At 42.8% G+C, this 26,890-nt stretch overlaps 1 protein-coding gene and 1 pseudogene across 4 annotated transcripts in view; one reads left to right on the top strand and one right to left on the bottom strand.

Moving 5' to 3' along the window:
• Positions 1 to 76: 76 nt before the first annotated feature.
• On the bottom strand, positions 77 to 11,929 carry LOC149357483 (uncharacterized). Of its 3 annotated transcripts, XM_089584743.1 has the most exons (6): positions 11,483 to 11,926; positions 9,975 to 10,328; positions 9,267 to 9,496; positions 8,670 to 8,829; positions 3,190 to 3,286; positions 77 to 1,383 (listed from the first exon to the last, which is right to left on the bottom strand). In XM_089584743.1, the coding sequence occupies exons 1-6, from the start codon at positions 11,553 to 11,555 to the stop codon at positions 1,332 to 1,334; spliced, it is 966 nt and encodes a 321-aa protein (XP_089440869.1). In that variant the 5' UTR covers positions 11,556 to 11,926; the 3' UTR covers positions 77 to 1,331. The 3 variants fall into 3 exon arrangements, with proteins under 3 accessions (XP_089440869.1, XP_089440870.1, XP_089440867.1); XM_089584744.1 differs by lacking the exon at positions 77 to 1,383 and having other exon boundaries at positions 2,736 to 3,286; positions 11,752 to 11,929; XM_089584741.1 differs by lacking the exon at positions 77 to 1,383 and having other exon boundaries at positions 2,737 to 3,286; positions 11,483 to 11,929.
• Positions 11,930 to 14,669: 2,740 nt separating this feature from the next.
• The window catches only part of LOC149357482 (uncharacterized), a 52,073-nt pseudogene continuing 39,852 nt past the window's right edge, over positions 14,670 to 26,890 (top strand). Inside the window, exons 1-2 of the transcript XR_016291843.1 lie at positions 14,670 to 14,769; positions 25,038 to 25,211. The product of XR_016291843.1 is annotated as an uncharacterized LOC149357482 (transcript). The remainder of the gene's footprint in view (positions 14,770 to 25,037; positions 25,212 to 26,890) is intronic.

Below are 26,890 nucleotides of genomic sequence, written 5' to 3'. Positions count from 1 at the left end.
AAACCATGCATTGAAGCTGGCAAAATAAAGCTTGGTAGCAATTTGCCATGTTGTAGACATGCCTAATACAGCTCCAATCACAATGCTACATTCACTAGGAAACAAAGCACGGCAAAATTTCTCAACACCAAGTGTGAGTCCGAGAAGCTACTGGCATTTCAAAATACTGATAAGAACAGTATAAGCAATGATCAATTCAAACAGAAAGCAATGAAATTGCTGAAGCATGAAATTCTGACTGCTTTACTACAGTGAGTTTGATGGTGATGTAGTGTAGGAAGCACGAGTGCAGGGGACGGGGCCAGTAGAGCCAGACAACTACATCACCGCACCGTCCTCGGGCGGTGTTTCGGACCAATAAAAATGATGACCCTTTTTTTACCTGCCAGCCAGCATGTCACTTTCCTACACAAAGAGCTCCCCAACAGTTATCTCATTCCAGATGCTACTGGCAGATGGCTTGGCAATGCAGCTTTGTAAGGCTCTATCGGCCACTGAGTGGCATACACCACTTTTGTTCTTGACAGTATGTTAAAATGTTCAATGTGCAAAGTCATCAGACAAAATATTACTATTTTAACTGCCCAGGTTACTAAAAAAGTGAAAAAAAAAGAAAGATACAAGCTTGGTTTAAAAGAAAAGCAATAAAAAGCACACAAACAGCATAGTATAAAGGGGTAATAATAAATAAATATTGCAATGATACCAGTTCACTACACCGGTTAAATATTGCTTCTAAACACTAGAGGCAGCGACTAGCAGCACATACACAGAGAACAATTAAGATTCTTCTTTTATGAAAAGAATACAAGCTTGCCTGCACATGGCACAGCAGAAAGAAACAACAGATTAGTATGCAAATAGTGCAGCGTGAAATAAAAACAGTAAACATTTGCTGCAACAACACTGATTCACCACAACAATGAAATATTGCTGGCAGGAACTAAAGGTAGTGATAGCAAGTAGGCACATTGATAAAAAATCTAAACAAAGCTGGCTTAAACAATGAACAGCATACAGACAGCACAGCATGAAGTGGTAATAACAAATAAATGCTGTAATGATACCAGTTGACCACACCAGGTAAATATTGCTGCCAGGGACTCGAGGCAGTGAGCACACTTAGAAAACTTGTGATCAATGTTTCATGAATAAAAAGATGCAAGCCTGCTTCCAGAAAGCACAGTGAAGCAGAAACAATAAACGGTACATGAACAGTAATGACAAATCTTATCGGCAATAACAGTTTCACCACACCAGTTATATAGTGCTGCTAAGGAATAGAGGTAGCAACATTGCCTGCATAAACCTTAACATTGATGTACTGCTCTTCATTCCACTGGTTCCATGTCAGCTTCAGCCCTTACCAATCTGGCGATCTCCCTGAAACATAAAGGAAACAAGCTGCTTCTTGAAAGAAATGATGCTTTCTGTGACACCAAGAATTAACACGTATACCTCATTTTAAGCTCTGAAAGGTAACCAGAGAAAAATAGCTTTATCATTAAGCACTTGAGGTGCAACATATACCACAATATATATCGTAGCCTTTGAAAGTCACCATAAATTTACTTTTCGGACCATGCTGCAAAACGTGGACTCAAGTGTAAACAGCAAGAGCATGTTTACATTTTCTTTACAACTAAATATGCCCTGTTAAATACCATTGACAGAATGTACTGTTGGTAATGCCACAGAAAGAAATACAAGAAATGCTCAGTGTATTTGCGGCCTTTAGGAAGTATGCACACACCCTTCAGTCTGGTGCATGGCTTAAATGAGCTTGCAGCTTGGGTTCTTTTGGTCCAACATGAATGCCGCAAAGAGGTGACAGCAAGAGAAAAGAAAACACGAATAGCCTCTATTTGTTGTTTGAACGAGAACAACATACACTCTGTCATTCTTTTAAACAGCCTGTCATGAAACGTCTGCTTCGCGAAAAGTTTGTCTTAATATAAAACAGCATGACTTCTCGACTTCTCTTTTACTTATGCAGACCATTCACAAGCAATTACTTCTTCATGCTGTGTGGCAAGTGGGTAAGCAGCATATAGTGGAAGCTCATTAATTAGCCAGTGCCATGACAAGCAATGCGGCGGCTGCCTCCTCTCTGCTCCGCATGACCTTCAAGACATGCAACTACAGTAAAAGCTCATTATTTCAACCCCCATTAATTCAAATATCCGAGTAATTCAAATTGTCAGCACTGCCCCACAGCCAACACCCATCTACTATGTCTCGAATGCTTGCCAATTCAGGCATTACAGGTCTCGCAATGATTAATCCCAATGGGATCCCAAAAGCAGGTCGCATTTAGGTATTATTCACACAGAACTGTTTGTGAAAATGGCTTTTTTCAATCATGAACTGCATTCTGCAGAGATGACTATGCATCTCTGACATATGCACAACAGCAAGAGTGACAAATGGATGGCCTTAATTCTGACCCAAAGTATGCCAAACACTTAATTTCGGCTTCACTTTTAATAGCTTCGGCTGCTGGCTGCGCATCAGCAAGCCAACCAAGCCTAGCTGCATGCCATTTTGGATGCTCACCGACAGCCGTGTTGGTGGCATTGATTATTTCCCTTGCTTCCACCCGCATGGTTCTTTCATTACACCGACACTGTGTGTTTAAGTGCCAGCCAGATGCTGTGCAGTCAAGCCTCCTCAAACTAGGTGATGCTCCTTGTGAGAGGGAACCACCACTACCGTCTTGCACTATAGGAACAATGCCAAGGAGACTTGCACCATTTTAGAGCAGTTTTGCACTCATGCTCTCCATAGTGTGCGCACGACACAGCATAAATGCAAATGCAAAAAATTGCTATTGTCATGCTGTTCTCCAGCAGGTGACCATTTCCAAGTCTTTTACCAAATAAATATATTTTGATGCAAGCAGTTCTTGTAAATTTTTTTAGCTTATTGGATAATTAAAACTTCAAATAATTCAGATATTTTTTTCCAGCCTCTGAAGTTTAAATTATTAAACTTTACTGCATACAAATGATTATAAGGTGAAGGCAATAAGCCCTAGAACTATTCTTAAGAAAAAGCAACGACAGAGAGGCAGAATTTGTGAAACCATACAGTGTGGTAGAACACTAAAGAAATGTGCAAACGCCAGCATTTATCTTAATTTGCTGTAAGGAGCTATGAAAAAGAAAAAAACTGAAAAAAATTTCATACCGCTTTTTGCATCTAGAAGGAGCATACCGCAGCCAGTCTGCTACGCACATCTGAATCTGGCAGTCCGTTGCTTTCGGAAATGAGCTTCGAAGTGTCTCTGCAAGAAATAGCACAATTTAATTGCTTCCAGAGACCTCTGGAGTACTTGCACTCCATTACAAATACTTGCACAGTTGAGTATTACAATGGTCCAATTTTGGCCACTTTCAAAAGAAAACATACTATTCAGAAATGTTAAGCGTTAAGAATAGAATAGAAAGTATTTATTTAGCATAAAAAAAGAAATACAAACACAGAACTTCAGGGACCCAACAAAATTTGTTTAAGGGTCCCGACCACTATAAGCTGTTACACATGATGTAGACGACAGCAACAAATAACAAATAAGGCAACTATATAGCAATAAGCATGTTACAGCAGTAGGCACTGAATACTAGTGAAAACATGAAATAAACATATTATAATTAGAAAAAAAATACAAAAAAAGCACTAAAGAATGTACACTAGGTTGAGCTTAGTAGAAAATGTTTTAATTGTTTTTGAAAGGCATGAAGTGTAGGTGAAATTTGAATGTTATAATCAAGACTGTTCCACAAATGAGGACCCGTAAATTGCAACGTTTGCCGGCCATAATTTGTGTGTATGGTAGGAAGCAAGAGCCGATGTCTTGTAGTAGACGTGTTGGTGCGTAGTGAGCGATGAAGACGTACTGTAGTTAAATTGAGTGTGTTGTGAAATATCTGATAAATTAAGGAAGCGGTATTGTAAGTTACTAGGTCGTATACACTTAGGATACCAAGAACGGCAAATAATTCATCTAGATGAGTATGCTGAATGTTTTGCGCGACAATTCGAAGAGCTCTTTTTTGAAAAACATATAAGGGGGCGATGTGAGATGAATATGTGCATCCCCAAACAGATATACAGTAATTAATATGTGAATGGACAAAGGCGTAATAAAGGTTAACAAGTACATCAACGGGGAAAAAATTTCGGCATTTGGAAAGTGCATGCAGGCCGTATGAGGCTTTTTTAATCACTGAACGGACGTGTAAATCAAACTTGAGATAATTATCTATCACAATACCCAAAAATTTTGTGTTGTTAGCATGGTGAATAGGCCGGTTATTGTAAATTACTTCTGTATGCTGAGAAACAATTCTTCTGCCAGAGTGAAAAAGGATAAAGACGGTTTTATTAGGATTAAGGTTGATTGCATTCGCCATGCACCATTTATGTACATTTTGTAATTCTTTATTTACTTTTCTAATCAGGGCACTTTCATCGCGATCTGCTAATACTAAAGTCGTGTCATCAGCATATAATACAGTTTGGGCATAAGTTAATTGGGAAGGCAAGTCATTGATATAAAGTAAAAAAAATAAAGGTCCCAACACGGAGCCTTGGGGAACCCCGACATTAATCACCTTTGCACTCGACTGTGAATTTCCGAAGAAAACAACCTGATGACGGTCCGTTAGGTAACTTTCAATGAGTGTTAGGGGTGTGCCGTTGACGCCGTAACCAATTAACTTTTCTTTAAGAATACTGTGATTTAGAGAATCAAAGGCTTTGGCGAAATCGATAAATATGCCTGCTGCTAGGGAACCTGAATCAATAAACTTCCTAACTATGTCAACAAAGGTCGAAACGGCAGTTGTTGTGGAATATCCTTTTCTGAACCCAAATTGGTAGGGTGACAGAATACTATGTTTTTCTAGGTACCTGTTAAGTCTTGCTGCTAACAGTTTTTCAGCGACCTTGCTGAAAAACGGTAATATTGATATTGGCCTGTAATTCTGGATGTTATCTTTTTCTTTTGACTTGTATAATGGAAGAACTTTCGCTACTTTCATTTTTGCCGGAAAAACTCCTGTCGAGAAAATTAAATTGACAATATGGGCTAGCACTGGAGATATTATTTCTATCACTAGTTTAGCACTTTGGGCTGAAATGTTATCAATGCCACAAGAAGCATTACGCATGCCGGTTATTGCTGACTTTACCTCATCATGATCTGTGGGAAAAAGATAAAATGAGCGAGTTGGTCGAACGAGGCATGTGGCACGAGGTTCCGTGGGATTTACATTTTCTATTGATGAAAAGTAATCGCTAAAAGCTGCACAGATATCCTCTGGTGACGTATGCGTTGTGCCATTATATGCTACTTTATCAGGAAGTTGTTGCTTTCTTTCTCTGCCAAGGTATTTGTTCACGATGCTCCAGTTTTTCTTTGAATCCTTTCCATTAAAACGGACCTGATCACTGAAGTAAGCTTTTTTTGCAGCAAAGAGCACATTGTTTAAAATTCTTGAGTACTCAGAATACCGACGTCTTAATGATGCATTAAAGGGTTGTTTTTTTAGTTTCCTATACATATTGTATTTCTTTTTAATGCAAAGTAAGACCGAGTTCGATACCCAAGGATTTCGTGGGGTTTTGTGCTTAGCAGTAACAGAGTAAGAGGTGGTCGCAGACGTCATTGCTTCTGTGTAAAGTTCAACAAACTGGTTATAGCTGTCATTGGCGCAGCTAGATGAATATACAGACGACCAGTCAATAGCACATACATTATTTACAAACCGCGAGTGATTAAAAAATCTCCGATTATAATGCTTATTAGAAATTTTCAAATAGTTTGACATTGTAAACAGCACGGGATAATGATCAGTAATGTCTGCCTCTATAACGAAAGAACTACAAACAGGGACATTAGTTAACAAATGGTCAATAATTGTAGCACTGTGTTCTGTTACTCTCGTGGGTAAGTCAACAAGACACGTATACCCGTAACTAGTATAACAAGAAACATATTCATAACATGACGGACAATTGTTATTTGATACATCAATATTAAAATCACCCATAATGATTACAGCAGCATTATCATTTAGAAAAGAACAAAGTATGCGGTCAAAACAGTCAGAAACAAACAATTTATTTTACTCTAATATCAAAGCTACTTACTGAGTGCTCAGAATGGTGTTTTCTGTCCACAATATGCCTATACTGCTCAATGGCAGCAAAACATACTGTGTACAATTTTTTTTCATGAAAATTTTTCATCAATAACGCGCCTATTTTGGAACACTATAAGGTGAACCTGGTTTTGCATGCTTGTAGCAAATATAACAGCAACTGTACACAAGGGCGTCCGCAGAATTTTTTGCAGGGGGGGGCCCCATTGGTTGTTGGCGCCGGAGGGGGGGGGCGTATATTCGTAGCAAAAAGGCACTATTTGCGGAGTAAATTTATTTATTTATATATAAATAAAAAAATAAGTAAAATACGCACATGAAAGAAAAATTACAAACAGCAAATTAAAGCGCGGCTAGGAGAGATACATTAAAGTTTATCAACGAAAAAACAATTAAAATTAATAAAAAATACAAAAAGATACTATCACTTCGTGGAGAAGTGCTCAGTCTTGCTGCATACGGGTTCTCGACTCACCCGGATTGATGACCAGCACACAGCACAATATGTTCACAAACACGCAACTACAGTCACTCAGTCAGTCTTCCTTGAACAGCAACTGTAGGCGCCTCGGATTTTTCTGGGCGAATTGTGTAATTACACGGGCGATAAATTCATTTCTGTGCTTCACTACACGCTCTCGGTGCATACTCATCATACACATTGAATGGAAAAACGGTTGAACGCGTACGTTGAAAACAAAAGACAACTATATATACAACAAAAACTTCTTTACAAGATAAATGCACGCTCGCCGCTTCATACACCTCGCTCCATTTTGCTCGCGCGTCCGCACAGTCGAGCAACTGCACACACACTGCTCGCCGCTCGTCGTTTTCTCGTCCGCTGTCTTGGTTGTTCTGACCTTCGTTGACAACCGGCCACTAAAAACACTGAAGCACAAACACAGAGGCGCGCACACGTGCAAGGGCTTACTTGCCGCAATATCCCCGAATGCGCACTTTGGGGGGTGAAAGGAACGCCGCACGACTTCCGAGGGGAAGGAACACTCGCCACTCCGGTCGGAAAATTTGTTGTTGTGTTTTTATGGGGTTCAGAGCCCCAAAACGCATCAGGCTATGAGGGACGGAGTAGTACAGAGTTCCGGATAATGTCGACCACCTGGGTCTGGGTCTCTTTACCGTGCACTGACACGCACAGTACATGGGCGCTGTTGTGATTTGAGACCCAGCCAGAGGTTACAGGCGAGCCAGGCAGGCGCCATCGGTCTGCGTTGACCAAAGGCGCTGGTTTTCGGAGAAGACGCAAGAAACGCTGGTGTGGGGGCGCCTCTGGAGACTGCGTCGCCGTGAACAAAAGCAGCTAATCCCCTTTGCCGAAGATTCTGAAAGCGGCGCTTCTACCGAACTGCGCTCTCCCGTGGATCGGAGGAGACAGCGAGCGGCGGCTGCGGCGCCAACCCACCGCCCGCTTGACCCTGAGCAGCCCGACAAAGCGGGGGTGGATACGGCTGATTTGTCCTTCCCTCCTGAAGAATTCATCGGTGGCCGGCGTACGAACGTATCCTGATTATAGCGAGCGACGAAGGCGAAAACAAGATGCTCTGTGCACTGTCTGCCTCCGTACCGCTATCTCTCTAGAGATCAAAAAACAGACACCGATCGTAAGAAGGCTCAAACACATGCTCGCCGATGCCGCTGTATGTCTGCAACAGGTCGCCTTTTAGTAGAGCTAACGATGGCGTGGTTTGAAAACGGCGGAACGACGCCCGCCCGGACGCGGCATTTCGCAGATGTGACCCAAAGCGTGGAAGCGGGGCTGCTTTTACCCTTTTGGCTGAGCGCACCACCGCCCCTGGCGTGCGGACATCACTCACGGTTCGAGTGAGTGATTTTCCAGGGGGGTGCAGCCGCCCCCCCTTGCCCCCCCCCCTCCGGACGCCCATGACTGTACATGCACTTAGGTAGAAAGTTTGTGATCATTCTGGTAAAGCAGTGGCAGCCAACATGAGGCGAGTGCATTTGCTAAAAGGAAGACAGTGTGCAGTGTGACATCCCTACATACAGAACTAATTTGCATGCCTCATGTGAAGTGCCCTGCACATTTCTAGCATGATTTTTGGCAGATGCAATAAAGCAACATAAACAGCATGTAGACATGCTCTAGGCACATTTGTTTCACACGAAAAAAGATTCCTTATATTTTTTTTGGATACATGAAAGACCAGACGACCTAGACCCCAAGGCTGCTATCATTAAATGCAGGTAAGCCCTATGAGAACACATTCTAACTTCATTTGTTTTCTCTTTTTATACTAGCAAGCTGCAATGTACAGACTCATTCTTCACAACAAGATGCCACAGATTAGATAACAGAGCTATGTAAACAACTCACAAGGTTTTGTGCCAGTAATAACTGACATGCCAAATAGTTTTGTGTACAGATGCATGAGTAGACTGTGGTTGTTAAAATTCTGAGCCGACAGACTGGGAAATATTAAACATTTGCCCAGAGCACATAAATAAAAGTAGAGCAAAGAGTACCTGTTATGACAAGAAGCAGCTGAAGGCCAATAAATGACCGCTTCCCTTTTCTTCCGGTCAGCGAGAAGTCTCGTGCCAAGCTGTCACAAATGCACTTTTTCATAACCTGACGTAAGGCATCTTTAAGTGATGATCCCCCTATGAGTGAGAGGTGTGCCACCTTAAAATAGAAACGTGCACAATGGTGAAATAGTGACAACAAAAAGAAAGGGTACTTAATAATTGCAAAAAAACCTAAAGGCTAATGACTCTAGCACTATGCTTCTACGGAATGGAAGGTTGGATGAGTTGGAAGCTGCTTATGATGAAAAAGGGGGGTGGGGGCCGCAAACAAAACGGAGACAAGGAAAGAAGACAAGAGGACGAGCGCCCTGTTGTCTCCTTTCCTTGTCTCCGTTTTGTTTGCGGCCCCCCCTTTTTCATCATGGACCATGCTTCTAAAACCAAGGAAGCTTGTAATAAACTATTGCAGTATAGAACTACTGACTACACATTCAAGTTCAAATGCCACTGTGACTTTGCAATACTTAACAGTTGTTCATCTGAGTTATAAATGGTTAGGAACATCATTTACAATAATTTCAATGCTGCACTCACTAGGTCAGATCTCTTTTTTGCAACACAGAGGTGCTGCTCAAGTTGTTCAAGTCTTGAGTGCGTTGAAAGAGGAAGCAAGTCGAGAACAGTGCTATCCACGGGTTCTGCTGCTGCTGTCGATGGCTGCAAATGCAGCACGATGGTGTTCTGTAGGTTCTTAAGTATTTTCAGCTGCTCATTCATCAAGACTGTCATTTCCTTCAGCATTCTGATGGTCTTCAGCTGCAATGCTAAAAGATGTGAACACCAAATCTCCATTAGAAAAACAGAACATTACCATCACTGGAAGCTCATTAATATTTGCTAAGCGAATTTCTAAAGTGCTCAGAATGCCTGTAAAGAGTTAAGGAACACAAACACTGCAGTGACAAATCATGAAAATTAGGGGCTGCCTGATCATTATCATTAAGCAAACATTCTTTGTTGAGAAGCACATTGTAACTTTAAAGCAATGCCCTGACACATACTACGTCAAAAATATGCCACTGCAGATGTAAGTTTATTATGTATTAAGTTACATCTGTTTATCTACTGTGCTCTCAAGACTGCCTTGAAATGAACCTCCATGATGCTATCATTCTGCATATATGCAATTGTGATAAACACTCCTGCTGCTAAGGCAAGCAAGTTATCAGATTTGCAATGGTATTATGATCATATGATGTGCACATTATCACATAATTTATGAATAATGACTGCAGCACTCACAGTTTCTATGTGATTTGCCTTGCTGGGGTGCTTGACTGTCTTCGGTAGGTTGCTGCAAGGTGGTCGCAGGAGACCGTCTGATTGAAGAAGCTGTAGTCGCTAGTGGAGATAAGGCATGCTCCTTGGATTTGGCTATTTTCGGCGGCGGTGGCTGCGGAACAAAAATAGGGCTTGGATGTGGCAAGTCTGCAAAAGGCACATCATAAGTGTTTCCTTCACTGTCACTTTCATCTGAAGAAATCAGGCGTTGCACTGGCCTCCTCTTCCTTTTCTGCCGCACATTTTCAGGTTCAGAACCCAGGTCAGATGTCAGCGTAGCTTGTAGTTCCTTCTTTCTTGCCAGATCGTAGTTATCTAATAAACATTAAACAGTGCAAAATCAAAATATCACCAAATGCTTTGTCATCTTGCAAGGAATACAAAAAACCTAGATACTAAAAAATACTGGCTTAAATGACAGTACAGTAAGTAGCCTTTACTTGTCAACTTTCAGAGTAATATAAACTGAAAGCTAAATGACTAAATACCAAAACTCATAATATAGAAAAAAAAAGCAGGTAACCTAGAATCAGTTCTACACACGCTTTTAGCGGGGAAGTGAAAGGGAAATGAGGGGCTCGTTATGAAACATGAATGAAACAAACCAACAGTTGGCAAGGCCAAGGAAAGCGTAGGGGATTTCTTTTTAAATTTTGGTTTTTGCTATTGACCAGAATTAGTGCTGTAATCATTTTGGAAACAAAGGTAATTAACCACAAAGTAGAAGGAAAAACAACACGCCAGTGGTGGGAACCAAACCCACGACCTCCGAATATCACGTTGAGTGCTCTTCCAACTGAGCCACATCAACGGCTCTTGCTACTCTTTAGGGTATTAATGTTGCCTGTAAACAAACCTCGAGAGTGTTCACCAGCACCACCCTTCTTTCAGTTCCCTGCTAATAGCTAACGAGGGTCTCAATTCTGGCAGTCTTGAAGCCATAGTCAGCATAAGAGGGTTCTCGCACAGTTTCCGCCCTCTCTGTCGATCACGCTCTACATGAAGCTGGCAGTAACACAAGACGTTCCATGTCCACTGCTAAGGAGAAGGGTGGCACTGGTAACACTCTTAAGGTTTGTTTACAGGCAGCATTAATACCCAAACAAGTAGCAGGTTGGACAGTCGTTGATGTAGCTCTCGGAAAAGCAACGGACACGATATTCACAGGTCGTGGGTTCGGTTCCCACTATAGGCGTGTTGTTTTTCCTTCTACTTTGTAGTTAATACCTTTCTTTCCAAAATGATTAAAGCACTAATTCTGATCTATAGCAAGAACCAAAATTTTTTTAAAAACCTGCGCTTTCCTTGGCCTCACCGACTGCGGGGTTCTTTCATTCTACACACATTGACACACATAGCTATGTAAAAGCTACAGAATTGTGACACTACAGCCTATGCTACACAGATTTGCACTGATCAGCAGCTGTACACACAGAATTACTAAAATTGTATATTTCTGTGAAGCCTACCTGAGAATATTTCAGGCTTCCCTTTTAAGAGCAAGTCAAAGCGTGGCTCAGTAGCACTCAGAGCCAGTCTCATATCAGCTGCCGGGTCAGAGCCGGTGAGGGTTCTCGCGGAACACAAGAAGACAGCCCGCGGAACCCCTGTGTTCCGCGGAACCCAGTTTGAGAACCCCTGCTCTAGATCAAACGCTTACGGGACGCGACTGTGCGAAAAAAAAATATGGCTTTGGCTCAACTCGGCTGAGCTAAGCCGGAGCGAAAAGTAACCGAACCAGTGGCCGATGTCGACGCCCGCGGAGATGGCAACATCCGCTGCCCTTCTGTGTAGTGGCAGCCTTCACGACACTTTTAGTTGGCCGTGCCCTAGCGTCCCTCAGGGGCGCGCAGAGGGGGCGCGTGTAAACAGTATTGCCATCTAGTGACAAGAAGTCAAAGCACATCAACGCTGGGTTGAAGAAATTTTCATCCGTAATTACTGATAACGAGGGTGGGTGCGTTGCGAGCCTTTTTTATTCCAAGGTGAAAAACTATGCAAATCGAAAAAAATGTGACAAGTGACTATAAGCTAGAGAACTGCTGCGACAGGTGTCGTTCCTGCGAGGAATAAACACTGCATTTAGTTAGGCCATAGTCCTTCAATGTTAGGCCTAAGAGCTTGAAAATCGCCAAATTATCTGAAAAACAGGGGCTAGTTATCGCATATACTAAGCGAAGGCGAGAGTGTGTGAAACAAACGCGAACTGCTACCATTTGAGCGAGCTATCGTGTCGAAGAATCCTCAGGCGACATGCATTTATTCCGAAGCGGGCAAGCAGGGCGCCGCCATCTTGTCAACGCATCCCGCAACGTGTCCGTAGCGCGCGCACGCTACGGTTTGTAGCATGCGTACGCCCGCAACTCGCTGCAAGCCCAATTAAAAGTGTCGATTTGTGGCATCTGCTTCAGTGAATTTAGCTGCGCGCGCGTCACCGGCGCGCACCCTTTCGTTCCTTTGCGGTAGCCGTTATCGCCGCTCTCTCTCCCTCTCTTCCCCCCTTCCCTCACGTTAAGCATGCCTATAAAAAGGCACCCAGCTTTGGCAATAAACGAGGTTCGGCTCTCCTTACTGACCAGCGCGGCTTCTGTACTTGGCGCGCCTCAGGGAGACCGTTGCGTTGCCTGTGCCGCTGCTTCTCCAAACGTACCTCCCGTTCTTCATCGGTTTCATCAAATCCACGAGCCCGCTTTCGCAACTTCTCTAGCCAACGCGGTTTCGTGACGCTCTCTGTCGTAGGGATCACTAGAACCTACCCGGCTCCTCGAGGAACTCGTCCCGGTGACCGGCGAGCGTTGACTTAATTCAGCAAGAGTGAATCACGTGGTTAGACACGCGACACAACTATCGAGAGCGAGCGGTCTGAGTGGCGGTCGGCGCAGCGGCGGAACGAGTGGCGACTAGCCACGTGGTGTGACGTTACAGCCATATCTGCGGCGAGCCTCCAGCTAGAGGTCAAATCCAAGCGTAATTTGACCTTCAGCTTTGCATGCTAGAAGGGGCGCTTTTCGTTCCAAAATTATTGCGGCGCAGTCACGTAATCCGGTCTCCTGAAATATGTAAAGTATTAGGGAACTGGATGCTCTATCCGCTGGTAACAATAACGCACGACTGCGTCGCGAAGCAGAGCTACAATGATTTTTTCCGTGAACATGCGTCCCGTAAACTTTTGATCGCGATAGTATCGTTAAAGCGTATTTGTAAAAGCCTAAAGCAGTTATATATCGACTAATTAAGGGCTGCCTTTGGTGTCACTGCAAAATGTTCATTGTGGCTATTTGTTGCGCCTTTCATTTTTCTATTGGAACGTTGAATTGCTCATTTCAATTTTTTTTCTCCCTCTAAAGCAGTCCAATTTTATGGCAAGGTTTTGCAGTTTACTGGCGTGTTTTGCGCCGCCGCGATGGCTCAGTGGTTATGGTGCTTGGCTGCTGACCCGAAAGACGCGGGTTGAATCCCAGCCGCGGCGGTCGAATTTCGATAGAGGCGAAGTTCTAGAGGCCCGTGTACTGTACGATGTCTGTGTACGTTAAAGATCCCCAGGAGGTCGAAATTTCAGGAGACATTCACTGCGGTGTTCCTCATAGCCTGAGTCACTTTGGGAGGTTATGTCCCCATAAACCATGTCGGGTTTCGCACGGCGAGAATTGAATAAATTTCTTCTTCGTGGCAAAACTTATGGAAACACCTCCCCGCTTTCTTTCTTTCCGGGAGATTCCATCGAAGTCGGTGTTACGTTTAGTAGATTTTTTTTTTGCCCTGGCCTCCGAGAAAGTATCTTCCAGTCAGAGATACCAATACACTTTAAAGAATCAAACTCTGTGTTCGCCTTTTTAGCCATAATTACAAAACAAGAACTGCATGATATAATCATTAGCTTTAAGCGAAATAAACCTCCTGGTATTGACTTCTTGTGAGCAAATTTGCTCTAAAGGAACTTCGAGGCACTGTCTGATGTTCTGATTTTCATGTGAAATGGTTTTCCACACACTGCACTTTTCCCAGATGAGCTAAAAAGATGATATGAAGAACTATCGACCTATCTCTATCTCGCCTATACTTTCCCATATAATCGAAAACTTTCTTTTGAGATTTATGTCATCCTTTGTAAACAAATTTTTCATTTTGTCAACCCATCGTTTTGTTCTGTTCCCGGTCGGGGTACTGTAACTCTTCTGGAAGAGTTAGGGAAGGGAACTGGAAACGATCCTCATTTATAGGCCACAGCAGTGATTTCCCTTTGTCATATTTGATATGAGTGTTGGAGCAATAAACGTTGCTATTCCTACACGACACAGGAACGCCACGATTAAAAATTAAAACTAACATGCGCTTCTCCTCTATCCTCAACACTCCCCCTTAATTTCAATTCCTGCGGCGACCTCTGGGCTTCGGGCAATCTTACGGCAGTACAGACTCACTCATTTACTCTCTAAGAGCCACAGTACTCATTTGGTAATTACCAGCTTCGTCTCTTCCTGGCATGCGTCTGCTTTGTGCAAGAGTGTATTTCAACCTAAAACCGTGAACGAAGGACAAACGCGCACATACACTAAGGAAGCATTTGAGGCCCGAAACCGAAACAAAAACTACATGCATTTTTTTACCACATTCGAAAGAGGGCGCTAGAGAACGCGCGTCGCTTCTCTCGCTCTCTGCTTCTCAGTCTCTCCCTTCGGGCCTCGCTGGGCTCACAATGGGTGAATTCGGCGGTCGTAAGCCGTGGTGGAGTTTGTCATCAGCAGTCGCCAGAAAGGTAAAGTACCGCTACATTAACTGTGTACCACTGATTACGGCCCGCTGCTGGTGAAAACGCGCGCACGCCAGCGCGTAGAGAGACGCTACTCAAAATGCCGCGCCGTTTGTGCCGCGCTTGCTGCTGCTGTTGCGCTGGTGCCAGCTTTTGACGGCTCTGAGATAAACCATCATCCTCCAAGCTAAGCGCTGGCTTTCTCTCATGGGTTCGCGTCTGGTGTGAAAGCTGTTGCTTGTCGAGCGTTTGACACGCGAGCGACCAAAGTCTCGCTGCGCACTAGTACACGAGCGTTTGTGTGAGCTAACACGTCCGCACGCGTACTAGCGGCATGTTGGTTCCTCCGCATGTGTTGGGTGGCTGTCCCGAGATGGGGTAGGCTTCGCTGCAGTGCTCCGGCGGGCGCGCCTCGCCCCTCACACCCCGGCAAGGAAGGAAATCTCCTCCGCATCCTTTTTCGCAGCTATTTCCAAACAAGGCCATGGCGCTAGGGTGCCAGATTTGGCAGTGCGGTTCCGCTTCGCCCTCTCCGCGTGAAGGAAAGAGCAAAAATCGGCGCAGTGCCCGGCGCGCGACTGCAGCTGGGCCCTTAGGTTTGTTGTGGCATTTCTTGCGCGCGTTATCTTTTGGAGCGCGTTCTGCCAGCGTAGAATACGCTCCAATACTCTGGAAGACAGAGGTGTGCTAAAAAAGAAGAAAATCTTGTACACTGATCGTCGACCACGATAATTACGCTCCGATCTATGAAATAGTTTATACGACGTCGTGATGTATGTCGGTTTCGGTTGCGTTTCCTATCGTCAGTAGATAAAAGCTCCCTTGCCTGTCCGTCTTGACTATGTTGAAGGCTACTGGTTTCTTTGCAAACTTGCAGCCTTGGGCTTCAAGTTTGCAATTCGTACGCCTTTTAAAGGAGCAAATAGCCAAAGAAGAAAAGCAAAGCCCCTCTCTTTTGCCTGCCGCGGCGTGTATGCGCGGTGTGTATAAACACGTAACGCGCTTTTCTTGGAGTTATGCGTGGATTTTGTGTTTGGTGTTTTTTCCGCTGCTGTTTTCTTTGCTGCTGCTAGAAGATGTTGCTTTGAAAATCTCCTGCTTAGGTGAGAATTCTGACTGGTAAAACTGTTCTAGGGAAGAAGTTCCCAGTTTATTCCTGTTAAATGGTTCCAGTTAGTATATAAAGTGTGAACTTGTTCCTTAAGCCGCCGCGGTGGCTCAGCGGTTATGGTGCTCGGCTGCTGACCCAAAAGACGCGGGTTTGATCCCGGCCGCGGCGGCTAGAATTTCTTTGGAGGAGAAATTCTAGAGGCCCGTGTACTGTGCGATGTCAGTGCACGTTAAAGAACCCCAGGTGGTCGAAATTTCCGGAGCCCTTCACTACGGCGTCTCTCATAGCCTTAGTCGCTTTGGGACATTAAACCCCATAAACCAAACCAAACCTTGTTCCTTAAACCAGATGGATCAATTAGGATTTTCACCTTGCTTGAGCAGTGATGAAATCTTATATCTGCATAGTTTTACTTGTTTGAGTATATTGCAAAATTTTATCATATTTTGTCATAGCACGAACACTTGTTTATTTTTTTTTTGTAAAGCAGTGCAGTTTAGTGAGGCATATTGCATGACTTCTTGTGCGGGAAATAAAGTTATTGCATTGCACCTGTGGTGCCTCTATTTGTTTTTTGAATGGCCTTCCTTTATTATTTTTGATGGGTGGCATGGTTTGGAAAGACGCAGCAATTGTACTTGCCTTTCCTTATAATACTGGCATTTTCAGCTTCTAGCCTTCACGGTGCATTGGAGGCATACACTGAGAAGTTAGACAGTTATTGCACCCTTTTCTTTCCCCAAAACCAATTTTCAGTTAGACCCTGGAGCAGGAAAATAATGCCTGAACGTTGAATGTTCTGTGTAGAAGTAACGTACATTCAAAGAAATGTGCTAGACTTATATGTTATGGCTGCTTTATGTGTGCTCTGGCTTTATTAAGGCTGTATTACGTATGGAAATATGGAATAGTTATAAAATGGGCCGCCGCGGTGGCTCAGTGGCTATGGTGCTCGGCTGCTGACCCGAAAGACGCGGGTTCGATCCCGGCCGCGGCGGCTGGAATTTCTTTGGAGGAGAAATTCTAGAGGCCCGTGTACTGTGCGATGTCAGTGCACGTTAAAGAACCCCAGGTGGTCGAAATTTCCGGAGCCCTTCACTACGGCGTCTCTCATAGCCTCAGTTGCTTTGGGACGTTAAACCCCATAAACCACAACCACATAAACCACAGTTATAAAATGGAATAGTTAAACTATCAGCCTTTCGTCATTACTGGCCCCTACAGTGCTAGAATGTAAAAATATGCTAGATTTATGAATATTATCGTATATATTTAGAATTAATTCAATTTCTAAATTTCTAAAAGTGAAAAAGCTGCACACATCTAACCAAACCACTTATAAATCAGTACAGAAATTCAAGTCCTTTCTGTCATCTGCTAATGTAGTAGTATTTAGGTTTTAAATTTTTAGGTTGCTTCGCTCTGAGGGCTAACTTTTTCACTTGAACTTCATTTTTCCAGATATTTTTGATGGTTCTAGAATGGGTGCCTGGCGAAAAAGGTGTTAACTACTGCTTGGCATTGGCCCATGCACACCCGATGTACAGCAGCTGTTTTGATGTCCAGTTTATAAGAGAAAATTAACCTAATAAATTCTTTACACGGACTGCCCTTTATAGCATGTCTTCTGCCATTTCTGGCAGCTGACACTTCGCTTTAAGAAAAATATTTTGAAAAGTGGTTTTCATAATAATGACGAAATTTGATTCTAGTTTTTTTGCCAGTGTAGACAACAAAAGTTATTGGCATTTTTGGGTTCTGAGTCAAACGTGGTAAGCTGGGTGTAATGGGCTACAGTTACTCTAATGATTTCTTGCGTATATTACCTTGAACTGCAATAGATGCCATGCACAAGACTATGATTCGATTCTCAGTGATTATCCTGCAATTTTTTCCAGTTTAAATGCTCAGCAATTGCTGAAATGAATGTTGAAATGAAAGTTGTTTCCTTCAGTTCTCATTGCTGCGCTGCATGTACTGCTATTGCGTCCACGACCACAATACTATTGGAAATTTTAGCGTGTCACTGCCCGAAGTGCAGGTGTAGTCCATTGTCTGAGTGGCCCTTGCTGCAGTTTTGAGGCTGTAATAACAGCATGTAGCCAAATATTGGAGGAGCAAAAGTGCATAGTGGCATCGTGAAAAAGAGTGCTAAGATATGTTCCGTTTACCTTTGGGGATCTCGTTTTGTTGTGAGGTAATATATAGACAAGAATATAGTCACTTGACAGCATTGCCATCAGTGCAGGTGCAAGCTACACTTCAGATACTATGCTGTTGTACCGGGGCATTCAACTGAGTGTGCATGACTAATTTGTAAGCTTTCTACAATAATGAGTGAGGACAGATATGGAATTTTGCATATGTGTCTTCATTGATATGTGAAAAAATATCTTTTTTTTTACCATAGGTACTTCTTAATTAAGTACTTTCCTGTATTCATTGTGTTCATTTCTTTTTTTCTTTTTACTGGCTGTGAGGCCATTGCTGCCTGAAATGACAAATATTAGGCTATTAGTGATCACTGACGTTAGTTTCCTTTCACTAGGCCTGGTCATTGTGCTGTCTTTTGCATTTGCCAGGATACTGATTATTGTGAACTTAAGCATATATGGGTAATTTGCTTTGTGCACATGAAATAATGCAGGACAGAGGTTACTACACCATAAACTAATGAGCAGTTTCTTTCCTGCTACTCTAATTGTACTTTCCTTCATGTGGCATATGCAGTGTTAGAGAGCCTTTAATGCATACTTTTCCAAATTTATTTTCCTTGCCTAATGGGTAGCAGTTTTGAAAATAATTCATAAAAGAAAACACCAAAGTAATTGCTTCATAGAACACTGGCAAGAGAGGCCAAGACACGGGCACTGACCAGACGTCCAGTTGTCGTCACTGCGTCAAGCAATACCCACACTAACAACATCCTATTGCAAGGCTCTTGTGTGCTTCAAGTGACCTTGAATGAATGTTGTCACAGTATACCGACAAAGGCAGGCAGGTCTTGTGCCGACACGAGAGTGCTGTTCAGGGCATCATAATGAAGTGGAAATTGTAAAAAATGGGGGAAATAAAAAGGAATATTTGATGTGGCAACCAGTTTTAGTGCACCTTTCACGTTTATATAAGTAATGAGCAAAAAATGTACCATTTTATGTCCCACTCAATAATTATCACTTATAGTGGCTTGTATTTTAAAGCAGTATAGACACCTTACTTTTGTGTGCGTGTTTTCTTCTTTGTAATATTATGTAAGGCATTATTATACATCAATTACCATGTGGTATTCTCCTAGAGTACAAATAAATTTCTCACGCTGTTTTCGGTTTAAGTTTCAACACCTGAACGATGACTGTGACGTCAAAATGTGGTTATAGGTCAAGTAAGGCATGAATAAACTGCAATATAATCACTGCTTCTACATTCATTGCCACTCCAGTTCTTGAAGAAGGCTGGCTTCAGTACTGTAGTGAATTAAAACAATGACACAGTGATTATATCACAGTTTTTCCATGCCTGACATCACATATAACCACACTTTGACATCATAGCTATCTTTCAGTTGTTGAAACTGAAACAACATCACAGAAAAATTTGATTATAAATTATTTAGTAGTCATAGGTGAACACCACAAGTTGATCCATGCATAGTGGCGTCTTCCCCATCATTGTAGAGAATAAAACATGCCGCCAAAATTAGGTGTCTTTACTCCTTTATGCACCTTCCATGTTTAGGAAAGTAAGAGCAAAAAGTATAGTATTTGTCTTTTACTGTGAAAAGTTACCCAAAACCCCAAAAAACTGTTATTATGTGACTTTTTGCTGAATAACCTTATTTCTACTTGAATATCAGAATTTAAAAAAATATCGCCTGAATTTTGTCACCCAAATTCTTAGAAAAATTTCAGAGGATTAAAATATGGCGTAGCATGAATTCAATACATATACAATGCAAAACAGGAATCAGATGTGTATTTGCGTGACATATACAACATAAAAATCGCAACAGTTTGCTCAAATTGATTACAATTCAAAGTGTGTTTACCTTAGAGGGAGCTATTACTATAAAATTTGCTATGCATAAAAACTTTCCCCCCTTTTTGCAGTCTTGTAACTTAATTGTTCTCACCTGCAGTATACTCAGCTCTTTTTTTGGTACGCTGTTGAGTACGAATTTTTTGCTTTTGGAAGTAGTGGTTGAGGTCATCATGTGTTGGCTCATTTGAGAGCACTATTTTGTTTTTTTTTACCTCATCTGGAGTTTTAGAATTTTTTTGTAAATACAGATTTTGGCCTACAAAGTAGACAAAAATTCTATGGAGCTAAATCTGGTTAGTAAAATGGGTGCCTATTACCGGGGTTCCCTTGTTAGCCAGAGAGTGCTTTACAGGCCGAACACTGTGACCTGAGGCATGGTCCTGATGAATCCAAGCTCTGCAGTTCCTTTTTGTGCTGTCAGCTTCATGAGAACCTCCAGGTTATCCTGTACACTTAATTTCACTGCAGTTTTCGAGGTTGTACTGCTGTTCATTTTTCCAATCCAGCTGTACCTGTTCTACTGTGACCATACCATTGATAAAAAAAAAGCACTTAGCGTTGCCTTCACTTCTGTGTGGCTTATTCTTTGCTTTTTCGTGCTTTTACTCATTGCAAGTGCATCAATTGTCATTTTATCCCACGAATGTATTGAAAAATTCATGTGTGGTAGCATGTGCACACCTTTTCATCAGGTTAGGATCTGCTGCGAGCTGTTGTGTGGTGTTGCAAACGTTTTTCTGAATGCCTTTCTGCTACTAGCGAAGGCTTTTGGGGACAGTTTTGATTATTTTGGTGCAAACTTTGTGCAGGATTAGTAACTCACATGACTAGTCTAGTGAAGCAGCGCAACGGCACAAGGCCAAAGGGAAGAAAGGGACAAACACAGCGCTGTGTTTCTCCCCTTTGGCCCTGTGCCGTTGCGCTGCTTCACTAGATATGTCAGACCAACTCGCCCACTAGTTCATGTTGTACAACTCACATGAGTTCAGTTTCGTTGTCACACGGTTGTCCAGTCACTCATTTCCCTGACAGCTCTGCTCTTTGAACGATGCTATTTGGTGTACAGTGTGAAGTTGGTTTTGTTTATGTGTACCCATTTCCTTTTCTTAACTATTCACTTCTGAAATCCATGCCACATTTTCAAAATCCCTGGTCACCCATGCTTCTTCCCTGCTTCTGCAGTCAAGCACCCAAAATTATAGTGTGATGCTTTTTTACTTAATTGCTGCTTTAATGTCCTCACAGAACCTCCTTATTGTCTCGCTATCCTGACTTCATCTTTTCATTGGCTTATAAACATCACAAACAGGTTAAAAAATTGTGAAATGGTTTCAATATAGCCAAAATTCGTGACATAAAATTTTGTCGAAAACTGCACGCAAGAGCAGCGCAGCTTAATAATTGAAGGGACGGCAACTCAGGTGGCCGTGACTAGAGAAAAGGGGAGACCTCTTCCCAAGTTTCAGCGCCTTTTCGAAGGTGATTGCGGCAATTCCTGAAGCCACGAAAAACTGAGTGCCTGTTCTTCCCCGCACAGAACTGCCAGCTTGCAACGGTGGGTGCTCCTATTCATATTTGAGCTAGTATTTGAAAATGTCATTTTCATCTAATTTGATTATAGTAGCCAACCGATATTTCGGACCAATAATTCGGACTTGCACGATTTTTTGGACTTTACTGAGGCACTGTCAGACACTTTAGAGGAATGTGTACATATTCACGGCAGATACTTTGGATCTGTGTAGTTTTTCGGATTAAATTTCACGCTAGCAAGGCTGTGAACAGAGTCTTCGAGCCTAGAAGTTCATTTTTCATCCTTACTTAGATGCGAGCAGGTATCACCGTCTCAAACAAGCAGCCCTCTGCTGCCATGAAAGGTGCCATCAGTTAAATAAGGCCCCCCTTCCCCTTCATTAGCAATGGTCCCCCCTCCCTTCCCAGATAAATTTTCTGGTTATATAACTGCTTGATAAAGTTCTAGCCTGAAAACCAACCTTGCCAAATTTCAGTTTGTTTAGTAAAGTAGAAGGTAAGGTAAGTAGGCTGGGCACAAGCAAACTGTCACAGAACATGTAGGATCATATTGGGGAATGTGATAGCATGTACAGTCAGGCCGGAATGAAACGCGAACACGCATATGACATACATTCCTGCTTTGCAGCGAGATATTCCTTTACAACCTATTTCCGATTATGCATTTCAGTAGGCCCTTTACCCAGACACATGAATCAGGCTAGTTGTACACTTCAGCTGAAAGTAGGCAGGTAAAATATTTTGTTTTCTTGACATGCTCTGTTCGCATTTCATTCCGGCCTGACTGTACAATAGACAGAAAAAGTGGATAGACCATTGACACAGAGTTAGTTTTATTTCTCGAAACTGGTCATCATAGTATGAGTTCTCTCTGTCATTAGATGCTAAGTGTAGCAGGCCACGCTTACTGTGCTCAGAATTTGTCGAGTGCAGTGTTAAGCTGACTTATAATAAAACCTTAGTGACATTTGTCTGGTCCACTTGCTTTTCCTGCCAATGGTACATCGGAACCCTAAAGATGATATGGAGCTATAGCAAAACTGTCAAAACTGATGAATAAGCAGCAGGTGAACGACATCCATGGAGAAGTTTGAATAAATGCTGAAGCATGAAGGAAGCTTGAAAGCAGCAATTTTCTGAGAAAGTGGAGTTAACAAAAGAATTCTATAGACTAACATCATGATAAATTTCTAACTTATAGGTAAGTGGTGCTCATGAACTGCGGAGGCTAGAGTTTAGCGGAGGTGGCTGGGGGTGTCATCTGTGCTGTCGCATGCTACAGTGCATGGATCGCTTGCGTTTGCTTATCTTGCTGTTTGAGAACTACTTTTCATGTAGAGCTGTCTATAGCAAAACTTCGTGCTGGGCTGTCTAGGCTGGCTAGTTTGAACGACTGTATTTGTGAGCCAATGTAGCGCAGTTGACAGCATGTCAGACTCCACGAGAAGCTTGTGCCATTCGGAGAAACACCCAGCAGATAGAGTGCCATTTGTGGGTGTGTATGGCTTTACAGCTCATGTTCATTGTGGAGTTTTAAAAAGATTACTACTTTGAAATGACTTAACATTGCATACTTTGTCACTCTCTTCTTCAAAGTACTCGCCAACTGTTAACGAACAGCCGTCTCCATGGGTACTCTGAAATGAGAAAAATACTCCATGAAGTATTTGCATGTGTGTCTGTGGGCTGCCCTCTACCCCCAGCTGGGAATGACTTCCACATGCACGTATCGCAGTGTTTTGAAATGGTATATTGCTTTTGAAATCACATTTCATACTTGTGCATTAAGTTCTAGGATGTACTCAGCTTTTCTTCATGAATGGATGACATCATAGGCATCCTGTGAAATCAGAAAAACTGCTTTGAAAAACTTTTGTTTACATGTATTCTCAGGGGCCACAACGCCAGCTTTCACTACGAGGTATGGAAGTGCAAAAACACAAGGACACAGCAGAGAAGTGGACGGGACGAGCTCTAACTTTCAACAACTATATTGAAGCTCGCATTTCTTAAGTGAGCACTCACGTGTACGCAAAGCCTTCGCAACTGCGCTGAAAAATAAAGGGCAGGAGTGGTGGCGAGAGGGGAGACAAGGAATAAGTTAAGGCAAAAATAATTTTTTTTTTGCCTTTACTTATTCCTTGTCTCCCCCCTCGCCACCATCCTTGCCCTTTAGTTTTCAGTGTGATTACGAGTGAGAAGGCTTTCTGCATGTTAACTGGCATTGCCTTATTGATTGGGCAAGTTGGAGTTGCATTTCTGAGAACATGAAAGCACACAGAAATGTGTTCATAGTACCTGTTCTGTCTCCACCTTAGTCTTTGTGCACTTTTCTGTTCTTGAGAACAGTACCACACATACTGTCCGAAAATATTCACCTGCTGTCATTTCTACAGAACACCTTTTGTTTGTTTAGGTATTGATGTGCCTTAGCTGCTACAGCCAATATAGTCTGTACTATTTGCCGCCACGGTGGCTCAGTGGTTATGGTGCTCGGCTGCTAACCAGAAAGACTCGGGTTCGATCCCGGCCGTGGCGGTTGAATTTCTTTGGGGGAGAAATTCTAAAGGACCGTGTACTGTGCGATGTCAGTGCACATTAAAGAACCCCAGGTGGTCGAAATTTCCGGAGCCCTCCACTACGGCGTCTCTCATAGCCTTAGTTGCTTTGGGACGTTAAACCCCATAAACCAACCAACCAGTCTGTACTATTTGTTAACATGCGTACCTTATCACTTGCCCATTGGAGATTGTCTCTTTTTCTTATTGCGTTTTAGATGAACAGAAAATGGCTAGTTCAGGCACCAAGGCTGTAATTCAGTCCCTGCATTTTACAATTAAACGCGCCCCGTAGAATGCTCTTCTCAGCTAAACTGGTGAATTGTTTGAGCTCAAATCTGCGTACAGAAAGAGCATTTTGGTCAGAAGAATTGTTTTATGCTACATCTGTTCGAGGTACTTGCCTGAATCAATAAAAAAATTTGGATATTTGTACCGTGTGTGGCGGTGACGAAATAAAACAAGCCGATATCTGGGCAATTGCACTGGTGGTGCAGTCTCCTTTGTTGGCTGTGGAGATTCGGCAAGGGGGGTGGGGGGCTTGCGGGAGGTTTGAAGACTCTTCTTTATGAAAGACTGAATTTAGTGGTTTTGGCCTAAGTAAGTTGTTTGTGATCATTTATAAAGCAGTTGAAAGAGCGTCTTCAAATCTCTCGCAAAACGCACCCCACTTTTGCCAAATCTCTACGGCTGACAAATAAGATGGTGCCACTGGTGCAGTCGCTCAGATAACGGCTTGTTTTGTTTCGTTGTCGCTGCAGACGATGTGATTATTTGACTTTTTGTTATCAATTCAGTCAGGCATGTACCCCAAACAACTCCGGCATAAAGCAATTCTGCTGACCAAATGCCATTTCTGTTTGAAATTTGAGCTCGAATAATTCACCAATTTAGCTGAGAGAAGCATTCTGCAGCGCACATTTAATTGCGGAACAGTCTGAAATTTGTGGACAAATTTGTCAGAAGTCTCATTTTGTTTCAACACCATTCGTATGAGACTGCAGTCTGCTAAGGGGTGCGCTTTCTGTGTGCAGGCCAATGGTTGAGCATTGCGGTGGGTGAAGCACCTGCTGCGATGCGCCCATGGCGGCGGGAAGCCCAGCTTGGAGCCCGTTGCATCCGAGCCCAGGCTTCCTGCTCAAGTGAGGCAAGGAGCACGAGAAACTCAAGCTCCGCATCCGTGCGCAGCTACAGAGCCACATGCTGAGGTAGCGCAATCTTTGCTGCTGCATGTTGCAGCTAACTGTGTCATGGTTTGAGTGGCAGCTTGGTTTGTATGCATTACGTGTATGGCTGGTCCCTGTCAGGCAGCATTGGCCAGTGAGAGTACAGAAATGGCGAGATTTGCACAGTTGTCAGCCTTTGCATTCCTTCCTCTGTGGCCTCCTACTAAAAGGGACCCTGAGGCCAACACCGTCCAATTTTTTATTTGTAAAATTTGATGGTTTGGCTCTTTGTGGCTGTATTGACATTCATTAAGTGGCAAAAGATGTATTGACTGCTGAGAAATTTGGGCTATAAAATGGAACATTTTTTCCCACCACTTAATTCACACTCCCAAAGTTGATGATGTCGTTGAGTGCATTTGGAACTCTGTGATCGCCAGCTGAAAGTTGATGTCAATGTGGTCTAGCTTCGGAGATCCACAAACAGAAAAAGAAAAGCACTTGGTTTGATCACAGTTTGTTTGTGAAAGCAGCCTGTGGCGGCAGCACACTTTCTTTACCATTTATTGGCCTTTTCTGTTTTATAAAAGCTCTGTTTTCAGTGAAATCAGCATCATTATTACTAAAACATGATAAGCTATCGATACAGACCAACTTCGATTTGCCATCAGTGTCCCTTTCAAACTGAATAGCCCAAATGCAGGCTGTTTGGCATACCGTATTTTCCGGCGTATGAGACGCACCCTTGTGTAAGACGCACCCGCCATATATGCAGGCTGTCATTGAAAAAGTTGGTATATAAGACGCACCCGTATATAAGACGCACCCCAGTTTACCCAGTTAGGCTAGTGAGGATCAATTAAACACGCTTGCGCGACCATCACGAAATTCACCGTACCTGTGAGAAATTCTTAAGCAACGCTAAGTGGTGAAAAAAGGCAACACTCACGCCATTCCTGCCCATGTTTTAGAAAAAAAGGAAGAAAAATTAAAAAACTCTCCCATATGTCCATAAGAACATTTTATTTCTACTTAAAACCTTGGAAGTCATCACCTTCGGATGCGCTATCAAAAAGTTCGCCCATTTCTGGAGTCAACGCGGCTGAAACATTCTCTTCGCTCTACGTACACGGAGCAAACAAAGTTGCAAAGGGTGGCTAAAAAAAGAACGCCGGCTTGTCTTGGCTTGTCTTGACAATGGCGAGAAGCGTGATTGTCGTCATCTTTTGGCATTTCACATTACTTTTGCTTGGGGCCTCCGAAACGGTCGTGTGTTTGTGATCCCGGAAGTTGTCATCCCCGCCGTTTCATGATAAAGTTCACCTAAAAAAAGTTGCGCACGGTGGTACCCGTATTGAAGTATTAACCACAACCGCATCATTGCTAGTGATATTTTTTCGGTAAGAAAAGCTTGAAAATGAACCTGAGTAATTTCTGAACTCGCAAAAAACAATGAAAAATTCGCATATAAGACGCACCCTTGTATAGGACGCACCAGCAAGGTTTTCGAAAAAAAAGCCGGGTCTTGTGCACCGGAAAATACGGTACCTTAATTATGTGCAGTGGGTGTGAACACCTGTAAACTTTTGGTTGTCTGTTTATATTGAGTACATAAGAACATTTCTCAGTCAGTGTGGTGGTCAGGTTTGATTTAGGCCATCCAGTTAGTTCTCTGTGGAAGCTAGAAAACATCTAGTGTTATGAAGTGTTTACTATGGCTC

This window comes from Amblyomma mixtum, chromosome 3 (assembly GCF_055824585.1).
Source record: "Amblyomma mixtum isolate Tamu chromosome 3, ASM5582458v1, whole genome shotgun sequence".
Lineage (NCBI taxonomy): Eukaryota > Metazoa > Arthropoda > Arachnida > Ixodida > Ixodidae > Amblyomma > Amblyomma mixtum.
This window is presented reverse-complemented; position numbering and strand designations above follow the sequence as displayed.